This window comes from Dictyostelium discoideum, assembly GCF_000004695.1.
Source record: "Dictyostelium discoideum AX4 chromosome 4 chromosome, whole genome shotgun sequence".
NCBI lineage: Eukaryota > Evosea > Eumycetozoa > Dictyosteliales > Dictyosteliaceae > Dictyostelium > Dictyostelium discoideum.
This window is the reverse complement of record NC_007090.3, coordinates 276,712-295,035: the sequence shown is the minus strand read 5'-3', so window position 1 is coordinate 295,035 and position 18,324 is coordinate 276,712. Positions and strand designations below refer to the sequence as shown.

General features: G+C 24.4%; 8 protein-coding genes across 9 annotated transcripts; 4 read left to right on the top strand and 4 right to left on the bottom strand.

The window, feature by feature from the left end:
- Nucleotides 1-3,773, top strand: DDB_G0283147 (hypothetical protein; the record flags this gene model as incomplete). The annotated part of the gene is made up of 1 exon (XM_634165.1): nucleotides 1-3,773. A coding segment is annotated over one exon (3,773 nt), but the record flags the coding sequence as incomplete, so codon positions are not given.
- A 576-nt stretch (nucleotides 3,774-4,349) lies between these two features.
- Nucleotides 4,350-4,685, bottom strand: DDB_G0283131 (hypothetical protein; the record flags this gene model as incomplete). Its single annotated transcript, XM_634164.1, has 2 exons — nucleotides 4,350-4,456; nucleotides 4,547-4,685. The coding sequence occupies 2 exons, from the start codon at nucleotides 4,683-4,685 to the stop codon at nucleotides 4,350-4,352; spliced, it is 246 nt and encodes an 81-aa protein (XP_639256.1).
- Nucleotides 4,686-5,295: 610 nt separating this feature from the next.
- DDB_G0283129 (hypothetical protein) lies at nucleotides 5,296-8,227 on the bottom strand (the record flags this gene model as incomplete). The annotated part of the gene is made up of 2 exons (XM_634163.1): nucleotides 5,296-7,937; nucleotides 8,218-8,227. The coding sequence occupies 2 exons, from the start codon at nucleotides 8,225-8,227 to the stop codon at nucleotides 5,296-5,298; spliced, it is 2,652 nt and encodes an 883-aa protein (XP_639255.1).
- A 1,463-nt stretch (nucleotides 8,228-9,690) lies between these two features.
- Nucleotides 9,691-11,222, top strand: DDB_G0283127 (hypothetical protein; the record flags this gene model as incomplete). The annotated part of the gene is made up of 3 exons (XM_634162.1): nucleotides 9,691-9,747; nucleotides 9,851-10,125; nucleotides 10,268-11,222. The coding sequence occupies 3 exons, from the start codon at nucleotides 9,691-9,693 to the stop codon at nucleotides 11,220-11,222; spliced, it is 1,287 nt and encodes a 428-aa protein (XP_639254.1).
- A 267-nt stretch (nucleotides 11,223-11,489) lies between these two features.
- On the bottom strand, nucleotides 11,490-13,283 carry DDB_G0283125 (N-terminal delta endotoxin domain-containing protein; the record flags this gene model as incomplete). Its single annotated transcript, XM_634161.1, has 4 exons — nucleotides 11,490-11,855; nucleotides 11,950-12,375; nucleotides 12,477-12,774; nucleotides 12,919-13,283. 4 exons carry the CDS (start codon nucleotides 13,281-13,283, stop codon nucleotides 11,490-11,492), a joined length of 1,455 nt encoding a protein of 484 aa, XP_639253.1.
- Nucleotides 13,284-15,076: 1,793 nt separating this feature from the next.
- Nucleotides 15,077-15,861, top strand: cbpD2 (calcium-binding protein; the record flags this gene model as incomplete). Of its 2 annotated transcripts, XM_634159.1 has the most annotated exons (4): nucleotides 15,077-15,121; nucleotides 15,220-15,462; nucleotides 15,571-15,732; nucleotides 15,823-15,861. In XM_634159.1, the coding sequence occupies 4 exons, from the start codon at nucleotides 15,077-15,079 to the stop codon at nucleotides 15,859-15,861; spliced, it is 489 nt and encodes a 162-aa protein (XP_639251.1). The 2 variants fall into 2 exon arrangements, with proteins under 2 accessions (XP_639251.1, XP_639252.1); XM_634160.1 differs by lacking the exon at nucleotides 15,823-15,861 and having other exon boundaries at nucleotides 15,571-15,741.
- A 420-nt stretch (nucleotides 15,862-16,281) lies between these two features.
- Nucleotides 16,282-16,464, top strand: DDB_G0283123 (hypothetical protein; the record flags this gene model as incomplete). The annotated part of the gene is made up of 1 exon (XM_634158.1): nucleotides 16,282-16,464. One exon carries the CDS (start codon nucleotides 16,282-16,284, stop codon nucleotides 16,462-16,464), a length of 183 nt encoding a protein of 60 aa, XP_639250.1.
- A 151-nt stretch (nucleotides 16,465-16,615) lies between these two features.
- Nucleotides 16,616-18,323, bottom strand: D2 (hypothetical protein; the record flags this gene model as incomplete). The annotated part of the gene is made up of 2 exons (XM_634157.1): nucleotides 16,616-17,701; nucleotides 17,802-18,323. 2 exons carry the CDS (start codon nucleotides 18,321-18,323, stop codon nucleotides 16,616-16,618), a joined length of 1,608 nt encoding a protein of 535 aa, XP_639249.1.
- Between the last annotated feature and the right edge of the window lies 1 nt (nucleotide 18,324).

Below are 18,324 nucleotides of genomic sequence, written 5' to 3'. Positions count from 1 at the left end.
AACAACAACAACAACAACAACAACAACAACAACAACAACAACAACAACAACAACAACAACAACAACAACAACAACAACAACCACCGACCCCACAACAAGCTCAACTTCAGCAAATTCAACCCCAACAAGTTCAGCAAACCCAACAAGGTCAACAACAACAGCAACAGCCATTTAACCAAACACTACAACAAATCCAATACCTTAAGCAACTTCAACAACATCTCGTTCAAACCCTTCAACAAAATATCAAAAATTTTTCACCACAACAACAGGCTCAAATAACACAACAACATCAACTTGTAAGTAACCAATTACAACAATTACAAATACAACATTTACAACAACAACAACAACAACAACAATATCAACAAAACCCACAACAACCATCTACACCACAACAACAACCTACACCACAACAACAACCTACACCACAACAACAACCTACACCTCAAATGAATTCACCAAATGTACAACAAAGTCAAACACCACAGCAATTGTCTTATCAACATCAATTGCAAATGCAATTACAGCAACAACAACAATTAAATCAAAACCAAAACCAAAACCAAAACCAAAACCAAAACCAAAACCAAAACCAAAACCAATTTAACCAAAACAATAGCCAAAACCAAAACAATAACCAAAACAATAACCAAAACCAAAACCAAAACCAAAACCAAAACCAAAACCAAAACCAAAACCAAAACCAAAACCAAAACCAAAACCAAAACCAAAACCAAAACCAAAACCAAAACCAAAACCAAAACCAAAACCAAAACCAAAATCAAAACTTAAACCAAGTACAAAATCAAAATCAAAACCAAAATCAAGTACAAAATCAAAATCAAGGTCAAAACCAAAATCAAAATCAAGGTCAAACACCACAACAAATTTATCAACAAATCTTATCACAACCAATTCATCAAAGAATTCCAAATTTAATTGATTTCCATAGTCAACAAATGCAACAATGCTCTGCTAAATATGTACAATATCAACAACAATTTTCTGGATATCAAAATCAACTTCAACAAAATCCAACTTTACAATCAACTAATCCACAACAATTTGCAAATATTCAACATACGATGCACCAATGTCAACAAAATATGGCTAAACTTAAATCTCATCATACTCAAAATCAACAACATGTAATTCAATTACAACAACAATTATTGCAATTACAACAACAAGGTCAACAAGGTCAACAACAACAACAACAGGGTCAAGGACAACAACTACAACAATATGGTAATGTTTTATCTAACAACCAATCACAGTTAACAAATATAAATGGTCAACCAACACAAAATCTCAATAATATGAATGGTAATCATATTCAACAACAACAACAACTTCAGCAATCACAACAACAACAAATTCAACAATTACAACTTCAACAACTTCAACAACTTCAACAATTCCAACAAATGGCTCAACAACAACAACAACAATTACAAAATCAACAAAATCAACAAAATCAACAAAATCAACAAAATCAACCACCAATAAATCCACAACAACAACAACAACAAATCTATCAACTTCAACAACAACAACAGCAACTTCAACAACAACTCCAACAACAACATCAACAACAACTCCAACAACAACAACTTCAACAACAACAACAATCTCAACAACTTCAACAACAAATTCAACAACAATTACTTCAACAACAGCAACAGCAACAACCACCTCAACTTCAACAACTTCAACAACAACTCCAACAACAACAGCAACTTCAACAACAGCTTCAACAACAACAACTCCAACAACAACAACTCCAACAAGCTTCTAATATGACAGCAGCAGCAACTACAGCAGCAGCTACAGTATCAGCAGCGGCAGCAGCACTAGAAGATAAAAAAAAGAGAAAAGGTGAAAGATTAGAGAAAAGAGAGGCAAAACGTCAAGAATTAGATCTTCAACAAAAGAAAATCATTGAGGAAGCATTGATTGAACGTAAAGTTGCAACTCAACCAGATTATAAAACACCATTTAAATCACTGCAAGATGCCAATGAAAGATTGGGTTGTTTTAAAGTATTTTCAATATTGGAGCCACAAAGATTACAAATCATTCAAACTGAAGAAGATGAGAGAAGACCATTGGATAGCTTTTTGAAAACAATGGAAAACTATTGTACAAAGTTTGATAAATACTCTGAATATCAAGTTAACAAACCTAATTATCAAAATAATTATGATCATTTTATTCTTTGGAAATGCTTATCAACTGAATTGCCTGAATATAAAACTCAACAAGCTTTAAAATCAACTATAACTTCACCAATTGCCAATAGTGTTAATACTTTAACAACAACAACAACTTCAACAACTACACCAACATCAACAACTGTACCAACACCAACTGCAAATACAACTACACCAACATCAACTATTGGTGCTGTGATAATACCAACTGGTTTAGTAAATGGTACTACTACAGTAGTTCTAAATCCACAACAACAGCAACAACAACAAATTTTATCACCAAATATGTCTATCGGTACACCATCAGTGGTAACACCAGTACAAACACCATCATTAGTATCGCCATTACCTTCGACTTCAACTCCTCAATTTTTATCACCTGCCCAAGCAAATCCAATTTCATTGGCAACAATAATACCACCCACAACAGCGATAACAACAACAACAGTACCACCACCACCAACAACCAATGAAGAGTCTTCAATATCTGTAAATACATCAGCAACTGCAACAGAAATAACAGAAACAAAAACAGAAACAATATCTACCAAAGATCCAGAAACAACAACAACAACCACATCTACCACTGAATTAGATGCAGCAACAGTAAATCCAATAATTACACCTGCAACTTCTGAAATAATACTATCAGGAGTTGAATCAAAAGAAACAACAACAACCACAACCACAACAAGCGAATCAACAGATATTCCATCAACTTCCACCATCACTTCTACATCACCAAATAATACATCATCAGAATTGGAAAACTCTTTAGTGTCTGAAGTTAATAATAATAATACCACTACCATCACTAATACCACCTCTGACAATATCACAACGACATCAATAGCAGTCTCCACACCAATGGATGGAATAGAGTCTAAAGATTTAAATATCACCGCAACAATAGCTGAAAACGAAATCTCAACAGCAACAACCACATTAATAAATACTGAAGAAGCAGAAGCAACAACCACCACATTCACAAATACAGAGGAAACAACTACTACTACAACAACAAAAGAAATAGATCAAATACCTATTAATGGAGAGGTGATAAATGGTAATGAAATTCCGGGAGATAATGTTGCTCAACAAATGAAAGTTGATAGTGATAACACCAATGAAACTAATCAAAAAGAAAATAATCAAAATGATAATAATAGTCAAAGTATAAATCCAACAACCAGCAATCAAACTAATAAAATTACAAATGACAATGTTAATAATAGCGAAACAGATCAAATTTTAAATTTTATACAGGATAATAATAATAATAATAATAATAACAATAATAATAATAATAATAATAATAATAGTAATAGCGAAAATAATAATGATAACAATAATGATAATAACAATCAAGGTTTAAATAGTTTAATGAAAAATGAAAAAGAAATTGTAAATAATAATAATGATAGTAATAATATTGATAATACAACAAATACAAGTAACCAACCTACACTATCCAATCAAGATGATGATAATAATAATAATAATAATACGATCATTCCTCAAAGTTTAAATCCCACGAATAATACTGAGGTTATTTAATAATGACTCTCATAAATATAATAATTCTTAAATAAAAAAAAATTAAAAAAAAAAAAAAAAAAAATTAAAAATATTTATTATAACCATCAACAAGATTGTTTTTTCTTTTGTTTCATTAATTTTGTTTTTTTTTTTTTTTTTTTTTTTTTTTTTTTTTTTTTTGTTTAATATTTTTAATAGAAAGTTACCAATGGTGTGTGTTGGATAAAAAATAATTAACAAATATTTTAATAATAATAAAAATTTTCATTCAAAAAAAAAAATAATAATTATAAATAAAAATTAACCCAAATTTTATTAAAAGTTAAAAATGGAATTTATTATAAAACTATGGTTTTTTAACTTCTTTTGTTAATACTGAATTATATGGACAAAAGAGACAACTTTATTGTTTTTTTAAATAAATAAAATGAAAATATAATTATTGGTTATAAAATTAATAGATATATTGTAAATTTATAATCCTTACTCTGGGAGGATTCTTGCTATATTTTTTTAATTTATTTAATTTTATTTTTTTTTGGAATTTAAAATATTAGTTTTGAAGAATTAATTTAAACTTTTTTTTTTTAAATTTTACAAAACACTTACGTCTACATGCCCTGCTAAGGTGAGGATTAAGATAGCTTGTAGTGGTGTCACAGAGTGAAGAGGAAATTTTGAAAATGGGATTGTGTCTGGGTCTAAATGGAAATTTTATTCTGAAAAAGAAAAAAATAAAAATTTCAAAAATAGAATTTTATAGGACTAATTATAAATAATTTAATACATACCTGGATTATAACTTTCTTTTGATGGTATTATTTTACCCTCCACATGAGTTAAAATATCTAGAGCCATTTTAATTTTTACATCATTAGTTAATTTGAAAATAAACTCTGGGTCGCCAAAAACTTTGAATTCATTTAACATCTTCACATTGTACAATTACTGGGAAGGCCAAGAGAAGAGAAATTAAAATAGCTAATAATTTTATTCTGTTATTTTTTTATTTATTTTTTTTATTTATTTATTTATTTATATTATTTGAGAATTGTAAAAATTTGGATAATGAATGAAATTAATAATTTTGTTGAGTTTTAATACAGCTAAAAAAAAAAAAAAAAAATGTTAATTGATTTGAATATTTAATATGTGGGTCAATTTCCGAACCGTTTTGGCTGAAAATAACCCAGATAAACCCATAATTTCCACAAAAATAAAATAATTTAACCATATGGGGTTAAATTTATTATTATCTTTACAAAAATCCACATATTTTACCCAAACATTTAGTTTTTTTTTTATATCGTATTGATATCATCCACATGTGTTTTATTCCAAATTGACTATTTCTTTGGTCAAAATTCTCCACCTTGTTATTATTATTATTAAATAAATATTTGTTTTTTTTTTTTTACAAAAACAATTGGATGTGATAAATAACTATTAACAAAACGATTAGGCCAATAAAAAAAAAAACTTGTTGTGAAGTGTGGAATTTTTTTTTTTTTTTTATTTTTATTTTTATTATTAAATTTTTTTATCCGTTATACTTGTAAGGACAATAAATTAATGGATTTTCTTCATCTTCTTCATCTCTGAGAATGAATTTTGAAGATTTTGTAGGTTTATAAAAACTATTACTTTGAACATAAATGGTGCTATTGATTTTATCGATATATTCTTGTTCTTGAGAGGTTGATGATTTTGATGGAGCAACAGATGAAATTGGGGCTAAACTATCATTATCACCTTGAACCTCTAACTCTAATGATGGTACTGTATAGATAACTCTATCATCAGTTCTGAATAATGATGGATCAACTTGAACTGAATTTAATATTGAAAGTAATATTTTACTACTCTTTGATGGTTTTGGTAATTTAATTTTTTCTCTTTCTTCATCATCTTCTTCTTCATCTTCATAAAATTCTTCTTCTTCATCTTCTTCTTCTTCATCTTCTTCATCTTCTTCATCATCTTCTTCACTATAAATACTTTTACTATAATCCTCATCATCTTCTCCATCATTATCTTCACCTTTATCATAATCAGCATAAACTTCATTTTCATCTATATCATCATTACCATTATAAGTATTTGTAATGTATTGATTGGAAGGTAAATTGAAAATATTTGAAAGAGTATTACCTCTATTTTTACTAATATTATTATTATCATTTTTATTATTATTATCATTTTTATTATTATTATTATTATTATAAACTGATAAATCAAATTTGATTGAATTTAATTGTAAATCTAAAGTTATAGGATTTGGAATTGATAAATCAATCTTACGAGAAGCTAAAATCTCTTCTTTGGTTGGATAAGGTTTTAAACAAGCTTCCCAAATCTCTTTTAGATCGAAAATATCAGCATATCTTTGAGGTCTGAAATCATAGTGAGCCTCTTGTGGTTTTGGTCCCAATACCATGGTAGCACCCAATTGGAATCCATCCTTTCTATAATTTGAAGAGAAACCCATTTCTTTAATTCTTCTATAATAGACCATAACACGTGGATCTAAGAACAATTCATAAGTGGTTAACTTACTTCTTCTCTTTAGATTTAAAGCACGATAAACTGATCTAGTTTTGTCTAAATAGATTTTACCAGCAAAGAATTTCAATTGTTGAAACTCTTCTAAACCCTCTTCATCAAAACCAATACCAACCAATTCAATGCCAATTTTATCTAATTTCGGTTTCAATGCTGATAAATCCAAAGCTTGAAGTCTACAAATTAGACAACCGAATCTACGGAAAATGGCAACTACAATTCTCTTATTTTCATATAAACTTGTCAATAGTAATTCTTTACCATCGGTGACATCACAAACCGTAATACCAGTCAATATAACTGATAATGGAATTGGACTTGGCTTTACATTTTCATATAAATGTTTATTCTTTTCCAAGTTACCTGGTAATTTACTCTCTATTGGTTCTAATAAAACTGGATCTGAAAAATCAATCACTGGTCTTTGTGGTTCAAAAAATGGTGATTTCTCAAATAAATTTTTATTATCTTCTTTTTTTGATTTTGATACTAATTTCGGTTGTTCTATTGGTGATTTTGGTTCTATCGGTGATTTTAGTCGTTCTTCTTCCTCCTCTTCTTGTTCTTTTTGTTCTTGTTGGTCTTCTTGTTGTTCTTGTTGTTCTATGTTTTCGGTTGATTTTTGAGGTTGTTTTAAATCTTTGTTTTTAATTTCATTTTTATTTTCTTGTTGTTGATTAATATATTGTTGTTGCTGCTGTTGTTGGTCATCAATTTTTAAATTATTATATTTTATATTTGTTCTATTTACATTCTTTTTATTTACTTGTTTATATATTCTATTATCATCTTGCTCTTCTCCTTCATCATCATCATCATCGTCATCATTGTCTTCATCATTACCTATTGCTGATAATGAAAAGAATAAATCATATATTCTATTCACTTGCTCGTGATCCTTTTCTCTCTCTTGATCACTATTATTTATACTATTGTTTCTATTGTTACTATTATTGATATTATTATTATTATTATTTTGCCTGAATCTTGATGACGATGATGATGATGCTGATGATGACGATGAAGCCTCATCATCATCATTTCTTTGTTCTTTCATATGTTTTTGATTTTCATCTACAAATTCCATAGATGAGTTTAAATTTCTATTAATAGGGCTATTATCGGTTTTTTTATTATTTATATTATTATTTAAATTATTATTATTATTATTATTATTATTATTATTATTATTATTATTATTATTATTATTATTATTATTATTATTATTTGGAGGCGATGAAGAAAAAAAGAGATCCCACATTCTTTTAAATATTGTAGGTTGTTGTTCTTGAAGTTGTTGTTCTTGTTCTTGTGATGGTTGTTTTTGTTCTTGTGATTGTTGATGTTGTTGTTCTTGTTGTTGTTCTTGTAATGATGGTAGTTGAGTATCTGGTGGTTTTTCTTGTGGCGGTGGTGATTGTTTTTGATAGGATAATGATGATTCAATTAGGGGTGATGATGATATTGATGGAGTTTTAATTAAATTGTAATAATTATTAATTCTTCCACTGCCATTCACTTCAAAAGTTTCATTACTATTGTTATCTAAGCTTTCATTAATAAAATCACTTTCATTTTCAGCACTATCATAATTATTATTTATTAATGAAGCTCTTTCATCTTTTTTTTTTTATTTATTTGATTATTTTAAAAATAAATAAATAAATAATTAAATAAATAAATAAATAAATAAAAAATTAAAAATTAAAAAAAATAAAAAAATAAAGAAAAAAATAAATTAAAAAAGGAAAGTAAATTAAAATTAAAATAAAAATAAAAATAAAAAAGTTTAAAATTTAAATATAGAAGTTTAAAATTAAAAAATGTATTAATATAAAAATACGATAAAATCATTATAAAAATGATGCCCTATATTATGAAATAATATAAAAAAGCATACCATTTTCCATTTTTTTTTTTTTTTTTATGTTTTGTATAAACTTGAGTATGTTTTAGGTATATGTAAAAGTTTAAGTAAATAGTATTAAAAAAAAAAAAAGAATTTTATTTATTTTATTTATTATTTTTTTATGTTCTTATATTTTAAACTCCACATATTGGTGTTTCTAATTTTTTTTTATTTTGTTTTTTTTTTTTTTTTTATACCCTGAATTTCTTTGGATATTTTTTTTGTTTTGTTTTGTTTTGTTTTGTTTTTTTTTTTTTTTTTTTTTGTTTTTTTTTTTTTTTTTTTTTTTTATAATAATTTATATATTTTCTTTTATCTTAATGAGTTTTGTTATTTTTTTTTAAAAAAAAAAAAATAATAAAAAAATTATAACTGTTGGATAAAAATTAAAAAAATAAAATAAAAAAAAAAAAATAAAAAAATGAAAAATAAAAATAAAAAAAATTCAAAAAAAAAAATAAAATAATAAAAAAAATAAAAAAAAACAAAATAAAAATAAAAATAAAAATAAAAAAAAAACAAAATAAAATAAAAAAAAAAATTAAAATATATGAATATTTACATGTAAAAGGATATTTTATTAATAATTAATTTAATGATTTAATTTATTGTAATATTTTTTTTTTTTTTTTTTTTCTTTTTTTTTTTTTTTTTTCTTCTAAAAAATTTTACTTTTTTTTTTTTTTTTTACTTTTTTTTTTTTTTTTCAAAACAGTTTGTATTAAAATTTAAAAAAATCAATTTTTAAGGATTGTTACTTTTTTATATAAAGTTCACTTGGTACACCCACTTATCGAAAATAAAGGTTGTCTTTAAAATTTGTTTAAAAATTGGTACCCACGTTAATATACTAAAAATTATAGTGAAATCTTTAATATGCGATATTTCATAATAATGAATTTTATTAAAAAAAAAAAAAAATAATTAAATTAAAATAAAATAAATACTATTGGGTTATATGCAAATATATACTTTTTTTTATTCATTTTTATTTTTTTTTTGATTATTTGTAAATTATAAATGTTGCCATATTTGCTTGTTGGATCTAATATTTTGAAATTTATTTTTTTGTCATCATTTTTATTTTTTATTTTTTATTTTTTATTTTTTTTTTTGGTATTAAAAATGTATAACTAAATTTTTTTTTTTTTTTTTTTTTTTTTTTTTTTATTACTTTTATAGATGATCTTTATTAAATGAAAAGTAGTAATAAAAAAAGAAAATGATAATAGTTTTTTTTTTTTTTTTTAAAATTTTTTGGTATTAATTTTTAAGTGATTACCAGGGGTTCAATTTTAAAAGGTCAAAGGTCGGAAATTTAAAAATATCAGGGGATTATTTTTTTTTTTTTTTTTTTCTTTTTTTTCTTTTTTTTTTTTAAAACACTTTTTTTTTTTTTTTTTTTTTTTTTTTTTTTTTTTTTTCTTCAATAATATCTGTGACTATCTGTAAAAAAAACAAAGAATGAAGACTCTTTCTTTATTATTTATTGTTATTTCTTTAATCTCCTTAATCAATGCTGTATGTTTAAAATTTTTTTTTTTTTTTTTTTTTTTTTTTTTTTTTTCTTTCTACTTTAAAAAAAATTCCAAACATTAATAAATTTTTTTTTTTTTTTTAAAAGGATGTTTTTTCAAACATAGTTGATTTTGGATTAGTTTCAAAAAGTAAATTTGTTAGTCAAACTTTTTCAAATATTGCACTTCCAGCATCATCATTTAATTTGGAAGGTGTCCAAGTTGTCATTTTAAATAAAACATCAAATCAAGCTTTTAACCATAACTTCATTTCTACATGCACAATTGATTTCACAAGTAGTGGTAGAAAAATTGTATCATTCACTGCTTCAAATATTGAAAATCAATTAGTTTTCCCATCACCATATTTAGTTCAAATTTCGTATGTATATAAAAAAAAAATCAATTTTCCCCCACCATTTTTTTTTTTTTTTTCCCAAAAGTGAGAGATTTTTAGATTTTGATTTTAAAAATATCTAACAATTTTTTTTTTTTTTTTTTTTTTTTTTTTTTTTTTTTATTAGGGGAAATTTAAATTTAACAGTTTCAATTTATGCATTAAATGTTGAACCACAAGATATTAGTATTGCATATTATATGAAATGGGAAGAGAATAGTGGAAGTAAAACCATTGTTAAATTAACAAGAACTGCAACATCAGTAGTTTCAAATTTCTCAACATTTAGTGTACCACAAGGATCAGGTACAGGATTTGTTATTCAAAATTCAATTCCATGGATTTCAAATGCTGAAGCAATGGATTTCCAAGCATCTGTATCACCAGGTATTATTAGTTTAAGTTTTGTTGAACAAATGAATGGTCAAAACACAGTAATTTGTAAATCATTACCAGTTTATAATGATAAATTCTTAGTTAAAATGAGTAGTTGTGATAATGTAGTTAGTTTATTCAAAGGTGCAACATACGTAACTCAAGCAGTTTATAATAATACTGTCCCATTAAAGAATGTTATTGCTAATTTTGGTTTTTATGTTGGTTATCCAACTCCAACAACTACAACTACCACTGGTGGTGGTTCAACATCCCATGCTACAACCTCTACCACTGGTGGTGGTTCAACATCTCACGTCACAACCTCTACCACTGGTGGTGGTTCAACAAGTCCATCTACCACTCACGCATCAACAACTGGTGGTGGTCATACAACAGGTCCATCAACATCATCATCATCACATGCAACCTCTGGTCATCACGGTTCACACTCACAATCTGAATCTGGTTCACATTCACAATCTGAATCTGGCTCACAATCTGAATCTGGCTCACAATCACAATCACAATCACAATCACAATCACAATCTGAATCAGGATCAGATTCATTCACAACCACCACAGCAGGTTCACAATCTGATTCATTCCCAGATTCATCAGATGGTCCATCTTATACATCTGGTTCTTCTGGTTCATCAGGTACTTACATTTGGAATGGTAAAGGTGTTAAAATTGATATCTTTTAAAATTAAACACCCATATATATGTTTCAAAAAAAAAAAAAAAAAACAACACGATAAAAATAAAATAATAAAATAATTTATTATTATTTACTATTATAATTTAAATAATTTAATATGTGTAAAACTTTTTTTTTTTTTTTTTCACAACAATTTCAAAAAAAGTGCCAAAAGTTAAATTTATTATTTTATTTTTAGTTTAATAGGACTTAATAGGATGTATGAGTACATCATCAAATCAATCTACAACCAAGAGGCCATTTGTGTTTCCAATTAATCAAAAATAAGTTCAATTAAATATAGTTTTGAACCTGCATCATACCCAGTTTTTGTACCACCATTCATAGATCTAATACATTTAAATGTGACTTGTTCATTTTCTACTGTAATAAGCTTGGATTCATTAGTAGCATGTGGTGGATTTTGCAAACTTTCATTATAAACAAAGTAAGAGTTTCTAAATTCTTTTTCAGTACCTTGATTAAAACTTAACACTTCTGAGACAGGACCACTTTCAACAACCCACGTAGCATTGCCATTAATATGATGATGTATCTTAACTTTAAATGATCTTTTTTTAATACTTTCAAACTTTACAATCAAAGTTACTTGTAAATTTAAAGTTCCTGCGGTAAGTCCCTTTATTGGAAAATAAATAATAAAAATATAAATTAATATAAATTTTAGTTTTAAAAAAAAAAAAAAAAAAAAAAAAAAAAAAATAATAAATTACTTTAAACCCAGAAGATAAACTATTGGTAACTTGAGAAAACCCTACAATTAAACCTGGGTAAAGTAAATGGGAACCTCTTTCATCACCACAATTAAAATGAATTTCACCAACATTTCTTTGGTAATCAAATGCTCTATGAGGATAATAGGTAAAGTCTGCATTTTTGAATTTTCTTACAACATCAAAGTATGGTGGTCTATAATAACCAAAAATTGGGGAAGTTTCTTCGCTATGCATATGACGGGAAAGTTTCCAACCTGATTTAACAGTGATTTCAAAAAATTCTATTGTATAATCATGAATTTTTTTTTTTGCATCTTCAACATCAAAATCACTGAAACCCCATTCTTTACCATAAAGATGACAATCTCTTTGTAAACAAAGATATTGTGAAGCTGTTAAAATATAAAAACCAATGGTATTAATCTTTTTTTTTTATTAATTTTATTTTTATTTTTTTTTTTTAAAAAAAGAATAATTAATAAAAATTTTTTTAATAATAAATGAATTAATATTAAAAAACTTACTAATTCACTTTCTTCCTTAAAATAAATTAAACCATCAGTTATTTTATCACGATAAATCATTAATTGAAATTGAAGTGAAGAATTAAGTTGTTCATTAGTCATTACTTGAATATCATTTGGAATAATACTACGACTAACATTTTTATTTCCATTTCTTGAAAAATATTCTTCAGCTAATACAAAATAGTCATCGCCAGTTTTTTGAAGTTGTTGGAATTTAATTATACATTGTCTCTCTCTTTCTTGACTTAACTTATGGTCAATTAATTTTTCAACTGCTTCCATTATTTGTTTAAAGCTAAAACCATAAAATTTTTTTTTTTTTTAATTTTTTTTTTTTTATTATTTTAAAAAAAAAAAAAAATTTAAATTTATTATATTAGTTCTTTTAAATATATTTTTTTTTTTTTAATTATTATTTTAATTGTTTTTAAGTAATTACAATCTTTCTTGGGAATTAAATAAACCGAGACTATTAAAAAGAATATTAATAGCACCGAAAATAATTGGAGCAACACCTGATGGATCAGCACTCAATGCAAGACCCATTATTGCCCACATTTCTTCAAATGGGAATTCACTGTAAAGTTCATTGGCACTTTTTTCAGATTGAATTGATTGGAATGAAATTTTCAAATCTTTAATTTCATTCTCACTAAAATTTGAAATTGAGTTGTTTTGTTTCTTTAATTCAACCAATTGTTCATTTAAAAAATTATTTAATTTTTCATCATAATTTTCATACACTTTCTTGGCTCTTATTTTAGACTCCTCCAATTTTGAAATTTGTTCCACTGATAAAGTCATTTTTTAATTTGATTTATTGTTTAACAATAATAATATTAAAATAATAATAATTTTTCTTGTTTTTATATAAAAAAAAAAAAAAAAAAAAAAAAAAAAAATTTAATAATTGGCTATTAAATGAAAAATGGATTGGGAGTCAGTTAAAAATTGTAATTGAAGAATTTTTTAGATTAAATCTGAAACTGATTGGGTTTTTAACCAAAGTTCCAAATAAAAAAAATTGGTTTTAAAAATTATTAAGATTAGATCTCAAAAAATTTATTTTTGTATTCTTCTAATTAAAAAAAATGGTATAATAAATGAAAACAATAGAATTGTTTTTTTCATTATACAAATTAAAAAAATAAAATAAAATTAAAATTAAAATAATTTTTTGGTTTTTTAAAATCAATGAGGTTGTGAGCTTCACTTATTATTAGAACTTTTTTGTAATTTAATTCAAAAAAATAAATAAAAAAAAAATTTGTATTTCACCAAACCCCCAAAAAAATAAAAAATTATGATTAAAAATTAATCAAGGCATTGTTATTGGAAAATGAAACATTACCAATAAAATCCTTTTTTGATTTGGGAGTTTAATTTGTAATTTGTAATTTGGTAATTTTAATTTTTTTTTTTTTTTTTTTTTTTTTGTGTGGTTAATAATGGGGAAAACAGTTTTGGGGTGTGAAAAAATTTAAAACAATCAAGAAGGTAAAAACAAAAAAAAAAAAATAATCAAAAAAATGAAAATTAATATTTAATATCTTTATCTTTAACTAATCCCATGAATTTTATAAAAATAGTCTTCAAAATACATTATAACCAGTTTTTACGCCACCATCAATTGATATACATTAGAATAAATTATATTATATAATAAACAAGTTATAAGCTTGCTATTTAGGTCTTTTTCTTTTTTTTTGATAATAAATTTCATTGTAGTTAAATGAATAAAGAAATTAAAGAAAAAGAATTTTCATTTTTAATTACCAGCCATAAATATTATTTAAAGTGTATTTTTACAAAAAACTTCAAAAAAAAATATATTTTTTTATATATATATCTGTTAGATTTAAAGTGGTGAAGTTAAGATTGTTATTATAAAATTATATAAAATCATAAATTCAACATAATTTTAAATAAAATAATAAAAAAAATCAATTTGTAAAAAAAAATAATAATTAAATTTAAAAAAACAAAATCAATATAAGGAAATAAAAAATATAAAAAAAAAAAAATAAAAAAAAAAAAATGTTTAAACACTCTTACCCACCCTCATTGAGATCCATTAGGTTTTCAATTGGTGATTTGTGATTTTGAAAACTGTTTAAACTGTTTTAAATGGGTAAAAAATTAGAAAATGAATATAATTTGGAAAAAATAAAAAAAAAAAAAAATGGGAATTAAAATAATTTTTATTTTTGGTGTGGGTTCTTATATTTTTATTTTTTTATTTTATTTAAATTTATTGATTGGGGTGACTGTGGTTCTATTTTTTAGTCTTGATAATCAAATCATACCATATTATTAAAAAAAAAAAAAAAAAAAAACAAAACTGTTTTTATTTCCCACACCCCAATCAAAATTTTACAAAAAAAAAAAAAATTCAACCCTTTTACTTCACACTTTTTAATCTAAATTTGTATCTTGGTAAACAATTGAACTGCCAAACTGCTCAAAATATTGGTATTAAAAAAATTATAAATTATTAATAATTTTTTAAAAAAAAAATAAAAAAAAGTATTTAAGATTAATTTTTTTTTTTTTTTTTTATTAACAAATTAACTTAAACATAAAAAAAAGAATTAAAAATGGTTACTAAAAAGGAATTTCTTGAAGAATTAACAAATGCAACAGTAAGTGTTGTTTAAATATTTATTAACTAATATGTTAAACTTTTTTAACGTTTAAAAAAAAAAAAAAAAAAAATTTATTTTATATTTTTAAATTAAAGAATGAAGCAATTAAAGCAGCTGATAAAAATGGTGATAACCAATTATCAAAGAAAGAAGTTAATGACATGTACAAGAAATGCAAATACCCAAACCCAACTTTGGCAACCAATTCATTATTTGAACTATTTGATCTTGACAAAGATGGAAAACTTTCGGTTAATGAAGTTAAAACTGCAGTACTTGTAGATTATATTATTGAAGCTGAAACTTGTTTAAAAAAATTCGTTGATATTATTTTTAAGGTAATATATATATATATATTAAATATATAAATATTAATCTTTCCCATAAAAACATAGTAATTGAAATTTAATATTTTTAAAAATAAAAAAATAAATAAAATTTTATAGGCTGATTCAAATAAAGATAATAAAATTACTTGGGATGAGGCCAGACAATATTTCATTACTAGTGGTTCAAATGAAGCTCAAGCTAAAGTCTTGGCCAACTCAATGTTTGAAGATGTGGATTCTGATGATGACAAATGTATTACACGTGAAGAACTTAGAGAAGTATTATAATAATTATATTACATTATTCAATATTTTTACATTGATTAAAAAAAAGTTGTACTAATTTAAAAATAAATCATTCATCATAAGTATGCCATTGAATATTTTGAAATTTATCCAACTGAATAATTATTTCCATAAAAATAATCTCAATTTAAGTCAGTCTTAAAAAAATAAATAAAAAAATAAAAACTTTATTTAATTTTATTTAATTTTTTTTTTTTTTTTCAATCAAAAACTAAATTTGTTTTTTATATTTTATTTTAAAGAATAACGAGAGGATATTTTATTTTTGATATTAAAAAAAATAAATAAATAAAAATAAATAAAAAATGAAAAAAAAATAAAAATAAAACAAAAATAAAAATAAAAAAAAAAATAAAAAAATAAAACAATTAAATTATTTTTTTTTTTATATAATACTAAAAAAAAAATAAAAGAAAATAAAAACGAAAATATTTTTTTTTTTTTTTTTTTTCTTTTGTGTTTTTATCAATATCTAAAAATTAAAATTAAAAAATAAAATAAAAAAAATAAAATAAAATTATAATGAAAGTGTTTGTTAGAACCAAAATTGTTTGTACAATTGGTCCAAAAACAATGAGTGAAGAAGCTTTAATTAAATTAATTGAAACTGGTGTGAACGTTTGTAGACTCAACTTTTCACATGGTACTCATGATGTAAGTTTTTACACTTTTTTTTTTTTTTTTTTTATCGTTTTAATTTTTTAAAAAAAATAAATAAAAAATAAAAAATAATACTAATTAATTTTATTATTTTTGATTACATAAGAAATTATAATAAATAAATAAAATGAAATATAAAAAATTTTATTTATATTATTTTTTTTAATTAAAAAATTAAATTTAATTTTTTTATTATTTAAGGTCTAACTTGATTTCTATAGTAAGTCAAATCTAAAGCATTACATTTTGGATCATTTGTAAAAGTATCTTTAGTTTCAATAGTTGTTTCCAAAATTAAAGTTGAGTTTTGAGTAGAAGTGACTTGTCTCCATTGGACTGGTACATCTAAACCAGTGTTTGGATTATGAGTAGTTGCAAAGTTAACTATATAGTTATTAATATCAATAGCTAATTCCTTTTCATCATTATCCAATCTTTCACCCATTAATTCATAGCTATTAAAGAATAGTGATAATTCGGTACCATGACATACTTTATCATCACAGGCATCCAATGAATGACCAGTTGATTTTACATGAACATAATGGTAATGATAGGTTGGGGATGAAAGCTTTTTGGCATTTGTAACGGTATGATATCTATCTGGACATCTGAATAAATAATCAGTGATTAATTCAGATAAAATTGGTCTTGAATCTTGACCTCTTGGAGCGGCTGGATATAATGGTAAAATCTTCATAGCATTCAATGGGAAAACAATAGCAACGAGAACTCTATAGTAATCGATTCCAACACTATCTTGGAAAAATGAATAAATGAATGGGATAGCTTCATGTTTTACATTTCCAATAATGGTTGGAACATCATATGTTTTACCTTCCTTTACAGCGGTTAATGGTTGCATTGGTATGATATCTCCGTCGATAACTGGTGACCAAATAGTAAAAGCATCTAGAATTTTATCGCCAAAGGTAAGTCCAACTTTTTCTTGGGCATCAAGAATTTCATCCATTGATTTACCACGAAGACATGTTAAATCTTCAATATTACAACCAACATTTGTTGCGAATCTATTAGCATTACCTCTGGCGGTTGTTTTGTCTTTCAATCCAACAGTCAATGGTGATGATGATGAGATGGCAGCATTAAAATATTGTCTTGAATAGGTAGATGTTAAATGAGCTGAAACTGAAAAGGCTCCTGCAGATTCACCCCAAATTGTAATCATTTCTTTATTACCACCAAAGGAACCAATATTATTATAAACCCATTCTAATGCTTTAATTTGGTCAAGGAAACCATAATTACCATGCATTAAATCCTTTTTAATAATTAAAAGAGATAATAACAATAAAAAAAATAATAGGTATTAATATATTTATTAAATTACACATATATTAATAATGTATATTAAAACTTACAGTTCCCATAAAACCTAAAACACCTAATCTATAATTAATATTAACAACTATTACTGATGATTGAGCAAATTTAGTAGCATCATAAAGAGGTACAGAACCACTACCAACACTAAATGCACCACCTGGAATATAAACAATTACTGGGTATTTTGAATTTGGTGTGGCATCTTTTGGAGTAAAAACGTCAAGATATAAACAATCTTCGGAAGTACCAATTGGAGAGCAAACACCTGGACCAAGATTACATTTTTGAGCACATTGTGATTTTTGGGTTAAAGTTTCTCTAACATTTTCCCATGGCTTTAAGTCAATTGGATTTTCCCATCTTAATTGGTTCACTGGTGGTTGAGCAAATGGAACACCATAGAATACACGATGAGTATCTTCAACAATACCCTTAATTGCACCAAATTGAGTTACAACAATTGAAGCATCTGTGTTTTTAATGTATGATCTTTTTCTTGCAAAAGAAATATTAATTAATAATAACAATAATAATATAAAAACTAATAATTTATTCATT